Source organism: Helicoverpa zea, chromosome 4 (genome assembly GCF_022581195.2).
Source record: "Helicoverpa zea isolate HzStark_Cry1AcR chromosome 4, ilHelZeax1.1, whole genome shotgun sequence".
NCBI classification, from domain to species: Eukaryota; Metazoa; Arthropoda; class Insecta; order Lepidoptera; family Noctuidae; genus Helicoverpa; species Helicoverpa zea.
In genome coordinates, this window is record NC_061455.1 from 13,379,377 (window position 1) to 13,393,662 (window position 14,286).

A 14,286-nucleotide genomic window follows, 5' to 3' on the forward strand; every position below is an offset into this window, starting at 1 on the left:
ATAAAATTACGTTTGATGTCATTTAATCACAAAGACAAAATTGTTCTCTGTTGCAAATCCTATCCACCTATATCCTATCCTAATACAGAATGCATTGCAGGTGTGCATTGCACAAAAACCAATGGTATCCTATTCGAGAAGTCAAAAGAGTTGACCTGCCAACGTCAGCTTCTGCGCTAAGCAAGTGTTCTTAATAGTACCATCAGAATTACATTCATCGTTGAATGAGGTGAATAAATTTTTAGAAACCACAATAACAGTAGGAGCCAAAGCTTATTATCGCTTCATAGAGCTCTGATTGGCCCCAGGTGACCAAGTCAGGTCTGATTTGTTCGTTCATCAGATCTTTGAAAGTGTTTCGGTGGATACTTACTGTCGTCCTGTTTACGTGTGACACAAAATATGGTATATAAACGTCCTCCGCAAGAGCGAAATTTTCCCGGTGTGCGGTAGTGACGCACAGTATACAACACTTATGTTTCTTTTGATTTGCTGGCTCCACCAAGAAATTACAAATTGCGAGCGTACATTCTGAAAATCTTGGGAAAACTGCAGGTTTCAAGTACGAACACATGAAGTGGACTCTCACAGATATGTACATTTTGCCTATTCGTGAACTAATGCAAACATTTCGGTGGAGTCCCGGCTTAGGCCTCCCCCACATTAGGTGTGCGCGATCCTCGGGCGTGTGAGTAGCGCGGGCGCCGCGCGTGCGTCGCGAGCGCGTTGCGTGAGCGTCGCGATTTGCTGCCCTGCGGCATTTGCAGCGCGCTCGCGGCGCGCACGCGCCGTTCTCCTTGACGTTTAACTGCTAAGGCCGCGTTTCCACTGTCGCGGAGCTGGGCGGAGAGGAGCTTAGCGATGCACAAATTTACCAATGACTATACTTGAAATCTCCGCTCCGCTTCAATGGAAACAGTACGAGCGGGGTGGAGTAGAGCTGAGCGAATATTCATACATCGAGGCGGTGCAGTGTGGAGGACAGCGAGCATTGGGGTGCAGAGCATTGGGGTGGGGTGCTCGCGACGCCCGCGCTACTCACACGCCCGAGGATCGCGCACGCCTAATGTGGGGTCAGCCTTACCATAGTGAGTAAGTGAAACTATCCTACCCTATGCGCCTGCTGATGATGATGACTCATTTTATCATCCATCCAGCTATTCCCCAACTATGTTGGTGTTGGCTTCCAGTCACCGAATCTGTTTGAGTACCAATATTTTGCTTGGAGCGACTACCTATCTACAATCCAGTCAACTACACAAGACGATATCCATGGTAAGACTGACGGACTTTCTGGCTTCTGATTAGTCGCAGCAGCTGCAGAAAATGTACAAATGACAGCTTTGTCAGACTCAAAGCCTGTAGACATAGATTATAGCTGTTTCCTGTGAAAATTACTTACGCACCATACGTAATAATTTTCCAAATTGGCTGAACAACGTCACAAACTTTACTTCTTTTGTTTAGATAAATGGTCATATCCACAACACAACCTTGATCAATGAATCTATGCGACTGCCAAGTGCTAATCCTAATTATACTGTCACGTGAAAGAATGCACCTACGGGATAAGTAGTATTTTGACGATTCTATATTGCCCACGCAGACGAAGTTGCGGGCAACAGCTAGTCTGAAATAAAACAAGAGCAAAGACTTTAAATAGATTGTGTCAAAATGGCACTGATGTTCAGAGTTCCATGAATGTCACTATCTATTGGTTTTGGGCGTGCTAAATTAGTCAGTCACTACGGCACTATTTCGAAATGCATCCCATACTCGTATAGTAAATTATGTTATTTTTGTAACATGTAACGAGTACATATAGTGAAATAAACCATGCCATTTTATCTGCAGAACGATTTTTCATGTTCCACAATATTTGTTACTCTTTTAATTTGTACCCGGCTTAACTTTATTGTAACGAAACCAATTTTATGAATCATGTAGACTTTTTTGTACATTCGTTTAGAATTTTTGCCAATATTTCAATGAAAAGGCTTTTTTTATTGCTCGATATGAATCGAGGTGACAGCTACATGGTTTTGTAATGAAATATCGTGTTGTTACCTCATAATTATTTATACCTGAATATTCATATTTTTTGTAGGTCGGGTGAAATTACAGTATAGCGTAATTTCTAATTTGAGGCTTTTGCGTGAACAATGTGATACAAATAATGATAAAATTGGAATGTATTACCACAGTTTTGATATATTCTGTTGATATTACTGAGTTAAATAATGATCCAAATCTCTCTAGATGACGCTACTATGAACTTAATCTCTAGATAGAAACTAGCCGTCTTACCACAAAAACTTTTTAACGTCAGTTTAAGACTTGTCTAAAAAAATGTCAAATCATGACGTTGACATATGGTTCATTTTGGAGCCACATTTTTTTTAGACAAGTGTAAAACTGTTGCTAAAGTTTTTGTAGTAAGGCCATAGTTGTTTAACGTTGTTAATTACCTATTTCACCTTTAAATCCGCACAGTGACCGGTCACCACAATTGTGTTATTGTATGTCATAATATAATCTCTTCGAAGAATCAACCATGAATACTTGAGTATCTGGACCGAAATGGAAGATCAAGCATTAGCTTTTATCTTTTGCAAAAAATATTTACTTTATCATTCCTAGGTTAGAAACAAAATTCTGTTAACCGTTGGCAATACCTATATTACATAAAATATTTTATCAGCATTGAATACATATTCTAAACAGTACCAGGGCAGCATAACAGCGTGGTAATCTCTTATGCGGTGGACTATGCTTAAACAATATTACTTATTGATACCGACGGTCCAATTGGCATAGTGCCATAGCCCGGATTATGTTTGTGCTGAAACCCGGGATGGACCGCAGCTTACGAGGCCAGATACTGTTAGATACACGTTTGTGGGTCATTGTAATTATTATCATGTTCGGTAGTAATGTAATCTTGGACGTAGTTTTGATTAAACTGGCTTGAATTTGAAACAAGTGACATCGAAGCTGGACATATTTTATTTCATAAAAAATTTATAGGTATATTTACTAACCTTTTCGTTTTGCTTAGTTTTCCATGTCACTAGTATGTATTATTATGTATTAAACCATTGGCACAGTACGCTGCTGAAATAAAACCCATTTTGGTTAAAATTTTCAGTTTTCTACTTCACACTAAAATATGTTTTGGATTCTAGATTATCCATCACGCTTTTTTTTTCTCTAAATGTAGCATTTTTGGTACAAGTTGGCTGTGTTTTCTCATATATACCAATACCCTAGGTATCTTCACGAAAATTCAATTTCATTTGGCTAAAAGCGGACGAGTACTTGTTCTTTTTATTCATAATCCCAGTTCTCAAATTAGGTACAATTTCTAAATTCGCTCTCAGGCCTCTGCAATATCAATTACATTAGCTATCTTATTTTTTAACCTTTTTTGTAAACAGTTTTTTAATACTTTTGATGGCTGATTCTAACGGCTTTGGAATGTTGCCTGAACACAATATTAAACAGTTCGGGTACCTACTTACTTAATTTTCTTTGTGAGCAGTTTTGTATTATTTTTTTATGACTGGCTGTAAACGGATTTAGAATTTTAAAGTGTTGTAATAGAAGCAATTGAGTTTATTAAAAGGCCTCAAACGTATTTTTAACTTTTCTTGAAAAACAATATTAATACTCGAGATGCAAATCTAATTTAACTCTACATCGGATATCTTGACATAAACCGCTATTTCCAAAATAAATAACATTAAAATGGAATAATAAGGCAATCTTCACAAATCATAGTCACCCAATGATAGTCGAAACAGCAAAACTAAACTTAATTTGAACACGACAGATCAATTTCACAGAATCCCTTACAAATTGGAAAAATAAAATATCGTTTTATTTGAAAACGTGAAAAATATTTTCAAAATGTTAGCGGATTTTCTTTCTGTTTCAGTTTTAATAGAGTTTGCTCTCAAATTGTGTTTTATATTTGTTTTAAAAATCACCAGCTATTGTTACTTGTTTTTTTTTATATCCTGAAGCAATTGGCGTGTCATTTATCACAATAAATTTTATCGAAATGACTGTTTTTGTTGTAGCAACACTGGCGGATTTCCCGCCCAGTTTTTCGCGTGTAGCTAAAGCACATGACATCTTCCGCTTGTGTGATAGCGCTGTAACACCTACGTCAAATAGTATTCCATCCACATAAAAATATTGCTACCATACATACTCTACTCTGTATTTTAAAATTACCATTCACATTTTTATCCACAGTATTCATAGCATTGAATGTTCTATTCCACGCCCTTCCAGTTACATTTCCAACTGCAAAATACATTACGTTTTTAAGACTACCCACTGAACACACTTCACCCAGTTCCCTCGCAATGTACGTAAAGCTATTCATTTTTCCCGCAGAATCTTCTAGACAGGCGCGAGTCTTTAAACCGTGCATGAAGAGAAATGTACGACTACCCGACATTTAGTTCCTTTTTGGTTCTAGCTACATGTTTTAGATTTTAGAGAAATTCAGCACGCTTTTATTTCAATGTTACAATGTTTAAAAGAATTTTCGGAATTATTTTCAGCGCGGGTCGGAAATGGCCCAGTTAGATCGGATCTCGATACTGTTCTATTGTTTTAAAATTTGTTAGGTACGAAAGAATATTTGCTGCTGATAGAAAATATACATTTTATGTTTCTTTTACAATATAGGACATTGTTTGTGCACATAGGTAGCGTATTTTCTGGGGAATATTTTAAAGTATCGTATTTATGCGATCGTTTTCGATCAGTGAAGCCCACAATAGGTACAAAAACTGCCAAAATAACCTAATACAAAAATCATTACAAATTACATGTAACACCAAACAAATTCAACACAAAAGCATAACAAATCCACAAAATAATCATAATCTTCTGCTCAAATTCTTGAACATAAAGCGAGATTCGCCGGACCGTGCCGTACAAATAGCCGCAAACGAACCGGACCGGTCGATATCCGTACATAATGCATAACGGCATGCATAATGGACGCCGGATCAACGAATACACTGACACGGCACATTAGCCGGATATTTGTGGATAGGCCGTATTTATAGTTTTCGTACGTATTTTGTTGATGATAGTTTATTTTTGTACTGTATTAGTAGGATAAACAATTATTTGGTCATAAATTCCAGTTGATTAATAAATAGAGATTTTCTTCTTTTTATTTACGTGTCAATATTTTGTGATTATTGCTCCTGATTTCCAAACACAGTTAATTTTCTTAGTTAGTTAATGTATATTATACACAATACATTAAAAAAAAAAAAACATAATTTGCATTATTTCTGCATTAAATAATAACCACATAATGTAAATAATTGCGTACTGTTTTAATTACATAAATATTAATACATTAAATTAAGTATATTCAATATTCATACCACACTAAAACTGAAAATTGATATACCGCAAACATTCACCAAAAACCGATACACCTATTGAAATATGATTATTAATCCCGAACATGGCTTTATTTAAACACTAAATGGTATCATTTTATATAGGTGCTTATTTCTTTTTCAATTGAAAGCAACCTTCTGCCAAATATACTCGGAGGACCGAAATTCAGGTCATCTGGGATCCTCATTTCGTAGGAAAATCTTGTTCCCTAAGGTCGTTCTGAAAATTTACAATCAAATTATTGAAAGACTTTTCCAATTTACCTACTTATAGTTTTAGATATACAAAGTTGCGAATATTGAATAAAAATAAAAATAAGGGTAACCTGTTTAGTTATAATGAACTGGGAAATTAGCTACTTCTATATTCTGTACCTATTTTGTTAGTGTACGTAAAAGATTACTTATTTACTTTAACATGGGTCTCTTCGTTCGTTGTGCCCTACGACATCGGCGTCTCCTAACAGCTATTACGACGATGATGATGATGATGACAACGACGATGATGATGGTGATGATGATGATAATGATGCTACTGTTTTCAAAGTAAACCTCACACTAAATTAAAAACTTACCTTGGTAAATAATTCATAAATTAACCTTTTCTATCGATAAATATCCAAAATCCATACGAGTTGTACCTTTATACCTATCAAAAATATCCTAATTTCACTACAGAAAACAAGCTCAGCTATTTTCATAACTTGGAAATTGAATGGCCCAACAAACGGTGGTGCGACAAAAGGGTGCATGTGCACTTCAGTAACTAAACGAGTCTGCAATATTCTCCGTGCAAAAAGATACGTGGAATAAAGTGGTTTGTTCGAAAACTGCAGAAACTTAACGCGTGGGTGAGAGTGCAGTGCCAAAGTTGTTATGTACGTCTCTATTTGTTAAAAGTGAACTAGGTCAGTAGATAGGGTGTTTAATTAATATTTTATTTTAGTTATTTTAACTAAGGGACTATTTATGTTTGGACGGTGTCAAGGAAATGATTATGTTTTCACAAAACTGCGGAATTACAGAGCTTAAATATGTACACAATTTTGAGATTACTTCAAATTAAATCCAAATTATATCGTCGAATAACAAAACATTTTCTTAAGGTAACATTATCAGTAATGACATCAAAATGATGAACCCATTTATATTTAATCATAAAATTTAAAAGCGATTGCAATGCCAATGAATAAATCATGACACTCCTCAAATAAAATGTAACCAGTCTGCGCCAAATAAACATTTTAATTATTAAAACTCAAAATGCCGTTACCAAAGCCAATAATTGGTTCTATCAACGGAACAACGAAAAAACAAACATTTCTACCCTTGTCAATGTCCAAATGATACCTACTTTTAATTTGCCAGTCCGTTAAATTCACGATGTCGCGAGACTGTGTGGGGGGTGCAGGTTCAATCCCAATTTGTGACTTCTGAACAAAGTGAAAATTTAATGGAAAGCATTCGGATGTTTTGTAATTTTATTTTCGTGTCGCGTGGACTAGCGTCCTGATTATGTAAATCAATTTCTTTTCATGTCTATTACCTACTATTGTTCTTGTTGACAGTCCAATGAAATTTCTTCTATAGGTAGTGAAATAAATAAACATTATATAAATCGTAAAAAAAAACGAAAATGACACCGTTTGTATCCGAGTAGAACCGCACAGGTACAAAATATTGGATAAAAAGGGATCTAGTGAATAATTTGAAATAGATCAATAAATTAAACTAGAAATAGGACAAAGCCAGTTCAAAAGCAAACAAATATCAAGTATTGATGAGTACCGAGTAATTGGTAATCATATATGGTATCAATAGACCATAAAGGTCCTTTTGTTATTAATATTTAATGTCATTAATTAACATTAAATCTCTATTACTGTCAACTCATTACATCTATAATTATATAACTAAATCACTTCATTTATTTACAAAAGATTTCCCCGAAAAGCTGAATTATTTCAAAGAAATATATTTTCCTTGTCAACATTTATTTAACTGCTTAATTTTCAGCAAAGTAATGCACCCTTTGCCGAATTCACTAGGCATAATTAAGATAAGCATTTTAATCTATTATTTCGTTTCCTTTCCTGTCAGAAAAAAGGAAATTTTACATTTAACCTTTTATGTTTGAAAATTGGTAAGGGTCTGCGCAAACTTAGGCATTATTTGTGGCCAGTTGCTCCGGATTTGCGTTTAGCAAATAATGTTGATTTCTAAGTTCTAAAATTATAGTCTACTACCTAACTGACTTAAATACACAATCAGAAAAAGCCTTCACGGGGTTCTACCAGATCAAAACTGTAGTAAAACATGCTTGTATTCGGTAATTCTCCACGACTGTCAGTATCAGATCCAATGAAGTCACTACTTCATAATTAACCAGTGTCGAATGAAGTCAACTAAAAGTGTGTACATTTGCGCAGCCCCTTAATATATTTCACGAGTCATTTCAATGTCTGTCAGCTTTGTCACCTGTCTCCTCCGCTTGACGTGGGAATTTAGAATTTGTTTTCATTCAGCCGTTGTCTTATAATGGGCGGCGGAGATAAAAATACTTGACTCTCATTGAATTTACGAGAATTTGTGTCAAAAGTTACTGAAATGTTCTAGTTTATTAAGTGGGCCGGAAAATGACTATTAAATGAATATTGTACTTTTGAGTTTGTACGCAGAAAATTAATAAGTTAATACTTTTGATACATCACTTACTTTGTAATTATACGGCACATTTCGTGTTAACTCCATTTATAAGCTGCTTTAAGCCAAAAAGCGAACAAAAACAAATTCTCATGAACATGACATTAAACCAAATCCCACTCAAACCTGACAACAAACAATTCTCGGAAGTCACAGTTTCCCCATTCAAACGAATTTACGGATTAAACGAAAACATTTACAGTCATTTGCCATGAAGAATTCCCGTCGTTATGAATCACGGCCGACAAACAGCCGGATAGCTGAACAAAATATATTTCACAACAAGAGACTCTAATGAGGCAGTTGCTTGTACTCTCATTTATATCGCGAAATGACATTTTACATTCTACAAAAAATAAATACACGCGATCAAACAATTGTAAATGAAATATTCAGGGATTTTAATATCACGGCTCGGCCTTTAGGTAGATAAATAATGATATTGCATTCTTAATTAAAATGTCTGTTCTTTGTTACAGATAATGTTCGCGGTCCATTGTCGGACGCCTTGAGGCAACATGAATGTGAGAAAGAGTTTGGACGTGAGGCTGATCGCCTTGTGCACCACCTGCCTGCTGCTGCCCGCCATAGCCTGCCCCTCCCAATGCATCTGCAAGTGGAAGAACGGCAAGCGATACGTCGAGTGCTCAGAGAAAGACCTCAAAACAATCCCCAATACCCTCGACCCAGAAACACAAGTACTAGACTTCACAGGGAACGATCTACAAGTTCTACAAAAAGAAACTTTCCACAAATTAAACTTGCTCAATCTTCAGAAAATCTACCTACAAAGATGTAGATTACAGAAAATCGATAACCACGCGTTCAAAGGTCTCGCGAACCTCGTCGAGTTGGATCTCTCCAACAATTACTTGACAGTCATACCGTCGACCAACTTTGTTTTCTTCCCGTCGCTAATGAGGCTCTCGCTCAACAACAACCCAATAACGAGCATAAAAACTCACTGCTTTCAACATTTATCGTACTTGAATACTTTGGAGCTGAGCGATTGCAAAATAGAAACAATAGAGCGAGAAGCTTTTTCCGGCCTCAACCACCTGGAGTGGCTGCGACTGAACGGCAACCGGCTATCAAATATTCAAGGTGAAAATTTATTCCCCGATACGCTGCGAGGGATCAACTTGCAAAATAATAATTGGAATTGCGATTGCCATCTCAGGGATTTACATAGTTGGTTGTTGAATTTCAATATGCCGCACGCCGTCGAACCAATTTGCTCCCTCCCTGAACGTTTGAGGAAACGGACGATCACGAGCGTCGCAGAAAACGAGTTGGCGTGCTTACCGAAAATGAGCCCTACGTCCGTGTTCTTAGAGACGAACACGGGCAACAACATAACCCTCGAGTGCTTAGTGAAAGCGATACCCGAAGCGAAAATAACCTGGTTATATCAGGGCCAGATCATTCATAATTATTCGAGCATGTTACCGGACGCACGCGACCTGTATTACGTGGAGAACGGCGTTACGGATAAAAAGAGCGAATTGTACATATTCAATATCGGGAACGACGACAATGGAACGTACTCATGCATCGCCGAGAACCCCGCAGGCAGGTCTCGAGCCAACTACACAATACGAATTCTAGTGAAAGAGGAGCCCGTCGTTATAGTGGTCACGTTCCCACAGAGACACTTGGTAGTCATAGTCACCGTAGTCTTTCTTATTATCGTCTTACTCATAGCTATAATAGCAGTAGTATTATTGAAATTTAAAACAGACACGCGAAGTCGCAAGAAAAAGGAAAGCGGCAAGGACGTGGCGTTATGTAATCAAATTTTGCCTTCGAACAGGGGGAATGGGATGCCTAAAAATAATGGTAGTGTGATTGTTAACGCGCACTCTCATCACGCGCTGCACTACACAGTACAAACAAACCGTGATTACGAGTCGAGCGACGTGTATCAAAGCAATAACATGAAAGGCTTTGTCGACAGGAACCCCGACCTAATTAGCGACGCGGAAACTGTAGCTAACAATGCGCAAAACGAGAACACAGTGTTATCAGTATACAAAGCTCAAACCGCGAGCGGCGACGGTTTCCAAGAGGAAACCGCATTCACCGCGCCGACAATACCCCGCCAGGTCACGTGGCAGGATCAACAGACCATCAACATGCCGCAGAACACAATCAACAACATGTACCAGCACTCGGCGGACGTCCACCTCAATCCGGGGTGCTTTTTAGATAACGAAGGCTATCCGTACGACTACGGTCTGCCGAAACATCCCTGTCGGCCGCCAATTATGTCCAACTATTCTGTAGTCGGTCCGTTTTATCAGACACTACCGCACAATCGGCCAAAGGGTCAGAAGCTTGTTTGTAAATTCGCAAAAGACACGGAGTTTAACGCCCCCACGCCGCCCACTTGTCCTAATTTTGAGATGCCTTTTGGGCCGGGCAACGTGCGGCGTACTTTGGAGGGGTACCCCGTGCCGCGGAACAGGCAGATCGCGTTTGTGGGTAACGGGACGGTGTATTATAATGAGGAGTTCGTGCCGTCGCCGCCGGAGGGCTACAAGACGGAGCCGGTGCAGTGCTGCGCGCCCGCGGAGGCGTGCAGTTCGTGGGTGAACCCGAAGGGTACGTGTGCAGTGATGGTGCCGATGAGTGTGGCGGAGGGCCCGGGCCGGTGCTACCAGGTGGAGACCCGGTGCGTCGACACTCAGACCACGGACGCTCGGCTGCCCGGCGAGGGCACGGAGTCAGTGCTCAAGCCTTTACCGCAAGTGTCTAACGCGAAGTGCGCCGCTGACATATGTTCGGAGAGCCCCGACGAGGGCTACGTCGGTGACGCTAACGACATCTGACGACGACGCCAGGTCGATAGCGCTTAAACAGGGCAATTTAGACGCTAACAAAGTGATAAAGCGACTGAGTATAAAGTAGTTTTGTAAATATATGAGCTCGCGGCGACGGCGAATGGAGGCGGAATTCCATTACTTAGCGAACGATCCTGTTTCATCCCTGTTTTGCAATTTTATATATTTTATAGTGTAAGTCCGTTTGATACCGCCTTTGTTCCGCTGTCGTCGATAACGGTTAGCCAAATATCATTTTCAAAGTTACGTTTTATTAGGGTTACCTTTGTTTAGTTCTAGATTTTTTATTAAAGTAAATAGTAAAAGTTTTAATCAAATCGTTTATTTATAGTAAAATTATTTCGTTTGTCAATTAAGATTTTGTAAGTAGACATTCCATTGTTGTCATATTTTAGCAGATATTCTTAACGAAATTGTTAATAGCATTTTTTATCAATGATTGCATTGTTTTTTTTTTTTTCATGTTTACATTGCAATAACGTCGAATTTATACCACAACACCAGTAATATAAATGTTACTAAATAGTTATGTTATTTTTGGTCCTGTTAATCTTACTCTTAAATATTTTCACAGCGTAAAATATTTCAAATAATAAATAATTTAAGTGACCTCTCTAGATCGATGTTAATAAACATAAAAATTAATTTGAAATCCATTAAGTCAATTTTATTTTTGCTTAACAGCTAAGGCTGTGCGCAAATGATCATGAATTTACTGATAAAATTACTTCAATACCAGTTTCCACGAAACTGCTTATTGAAAAATTTTCATTTTAAATATTAAAATGAACTGTTTCTAGCCGTTACTACAAAGATAAAATAATAAACTCATTTTATTGAAAGTATTTGGCAATGCGCGATTGATTTTGTCTTCAAAATAAAATTGCTTACAGTAAGCACAGGCTTAGTAACAAAATTGAACATTGTTTGTCACTGAGTTCATAAAAGTCCAATAAAATTGTCACAAAAATAAATAACAGAATCACTACAAGTCAAAACAAAACAGTTTTCGACATTATTTTGTTTGTCAGTAGTAACAAAAATAATTTTGTAACATTTATGAAAAATTATTGTAAAAGTTAAAAACTGAAATTACAGTCAAGATAAATGGGGAATCTACTGATCTTACATAACTCAATATTTTTAATAATAAGTGTGTAAATACTGTGTAAATATTAGTTAACTTACTTTCTGTAATGGATTAAGTAGCTGATGTTAAGTATTAAATTGATATCAGGGTATCCCCTAAGAATAGATTGTGGTGTTTCGATGACGTTTGTTTCAAACGTTTTACAATATATTTTATTTGTATTTATTTTCTTCAATTAGTTTTGTATTTGATACATATTTTGTTAGCGTTGTGTAGAATATTAACTAGTGTTCAGAATAAAAAAAAAACATTTACATTGAGCAACTACCTGACTCCTTTTTCGCATGAACGATGGATTACTATCTGGTCAGTCTAAAATATACAAATAAAACCCAGTTGCTTAATGTCTCCTTATCTAATATATATTTTAATATTGTCTATCTATTTGTTTGTCAAGCTTGCATGCCATTTAAATTTGGTATAGCCTTTTTATATGCTGGTGATGAAAGAAGATCCCTCGGGCATTTCAGTTAATGAGAATAAATGGCTTATCCAAAAACATCGGATAATAATGAAGTCAGGTGTAAAATCATTACCGACAATGTTTGCAAAGCTTTACCGATTAAATCTGTTGCCGCTTAACGTGTTAAAGGAACCAATCCCGATAAGTACTTATGTAATATCGGTAATACTTGTATGGCGTAGTTAAATGGTAGGTTCAAGTAAAAAATTCAGTTTCATAGTTGAAACATTGAGTTTGTAAATTATAGTGAAACTGTTCGATTAATTAAATCAAGGAAGGCTGCGAAGCTTGCAAACGAGGCTTACGAAGAAATTTGCGATGAGATATCCTCTCAAAGAAGTGACGTGAATATCACTGAAAACGTTTATGTCCATTTTTTATGATAAACCATTGATACATGTACACACCATATTAAATCATTTTTCATAACCTCAAATATGTGTACAATGTTATGTGTGGTCGCCACAAAAAGTTCGGACACACTACATAATAGCATATACATTAACCCTTTTCCGCATTCTGATAAAAATACACAAAGAATAACATCGAAAACTGGACGCCAATCGATAAAGGAAACCGGATACCGAACAAAGGACCAGTCTTTGTGGTCCACCGGTTCGCACAACCCTCCCCAGAAATTAACTATATTTACGACACCATTAACTTGTTCCCATAACCTTGAGTAATTATACCAGGTTTTGGATGTTAGCCAAACTCATTAATAATAACTTCTAACTATTAAAGAGACACTCCAACTTAATTTATTAATTAATTAATAGAGTAACAACCTTAATTACTAACTACATAAGTTTGATATTTATTTGGGTTGTAATCTGAATGTCTGGGAGTATATCAAAGGGACATGATAGGGAAATACGGCTTTGCAAAAAGACGTAATCTAAGAACATTCAAAGCCTTTGAACATCATCAATGATTAACTTAAGCCATACCTACACAATATTGATCTCGAGTCACAGCTTATTAGTTTCAAAAGAACTCAGAAACACCTAGTAGGATTTAGAAAATCCATTCCGAGCAAAAAGGATTTAAAATCCAGCATTAAACGGATTAAACAAGGGAAAATTCGGCGTGGAAATTGTGACAGGTGAATGAAAAATTAAGTTAGAAAAGTTACATCAGGATAAATGGGGGACAGCTCTGTCTAATGGCCAATGATTATTGTAACTGGGGCTTTGGCCCGAAGTTTTGGCAGATAACTGGGACTCTATTACTCAATGTCGGATCTCGTTATGTGATGCTGAAGACTAGGACGTAATTGTTGTCTCTGATGGTGGTGGAGGTGATCAACATTGATTCGACTTTTATGTTAAAGAGTGGGGTTACGTTTTTATTATTCAATAAAGAGATTAGTTGTAATTTGAGTTATTCTTGCTATAATGTCGACTATTTTAGAAAAATACATTCAACAAACTTGTTAGTCAATTTATTTATTTTCGAGGAGAACTATTCCACAAATAAAATGATAAATAAATAACACAGTTTTCACGAATGCTTTATCAGTGGACCTACTTACCAAATTGTGTTATAGGTGAAAATATTTTATTCATTACATCATATGGCCACTTATCAATTTTCTGTGCCTGTATAAAAACAAAAAAGCCCCTATAAAAACATTGCAACACTAATGACTGTTCCATAAATAACCAAAGTATATAAAGCCTCTTTCAATTA

At 36.8% G+C, this 14,286-nt stretch overlaps 1 protein-coding gene across 1 annotated transcript; it reads left to right on the top strand.

The window, feature by feature from the left end:
• The first annotated feature begins 8,623 nt into the window (after nt 1–8,623).
• LOC124629905 lies at nt 8,624–13,977 on the top strand. Its single transcript, XM_047163566.1, has one exon. The coding sequence runs from the start codon at nt 8,657–8,659 to the stop codon at nt 10,967–10,969; it is 2,313 nt and encodes a 770-aa protein (XP_047019522.1). The 5' UTR covers nt 8,624–8,656; the 3' UTR covers nt 10,970–13,977.
• Nucleotides 13,978–14,286: the final 309 nt, after the last annotated feature.

Bases quoted from the DNA above. Each gene is read 5' to 3' on its own strand.
- LOC124629905 (XM_047163566.1), top strand. From the start codon at position 8,657: ATGAATGTGAGAAAGAGTTTGGACGTGAGGCTGATCGCCTTGTGCACC.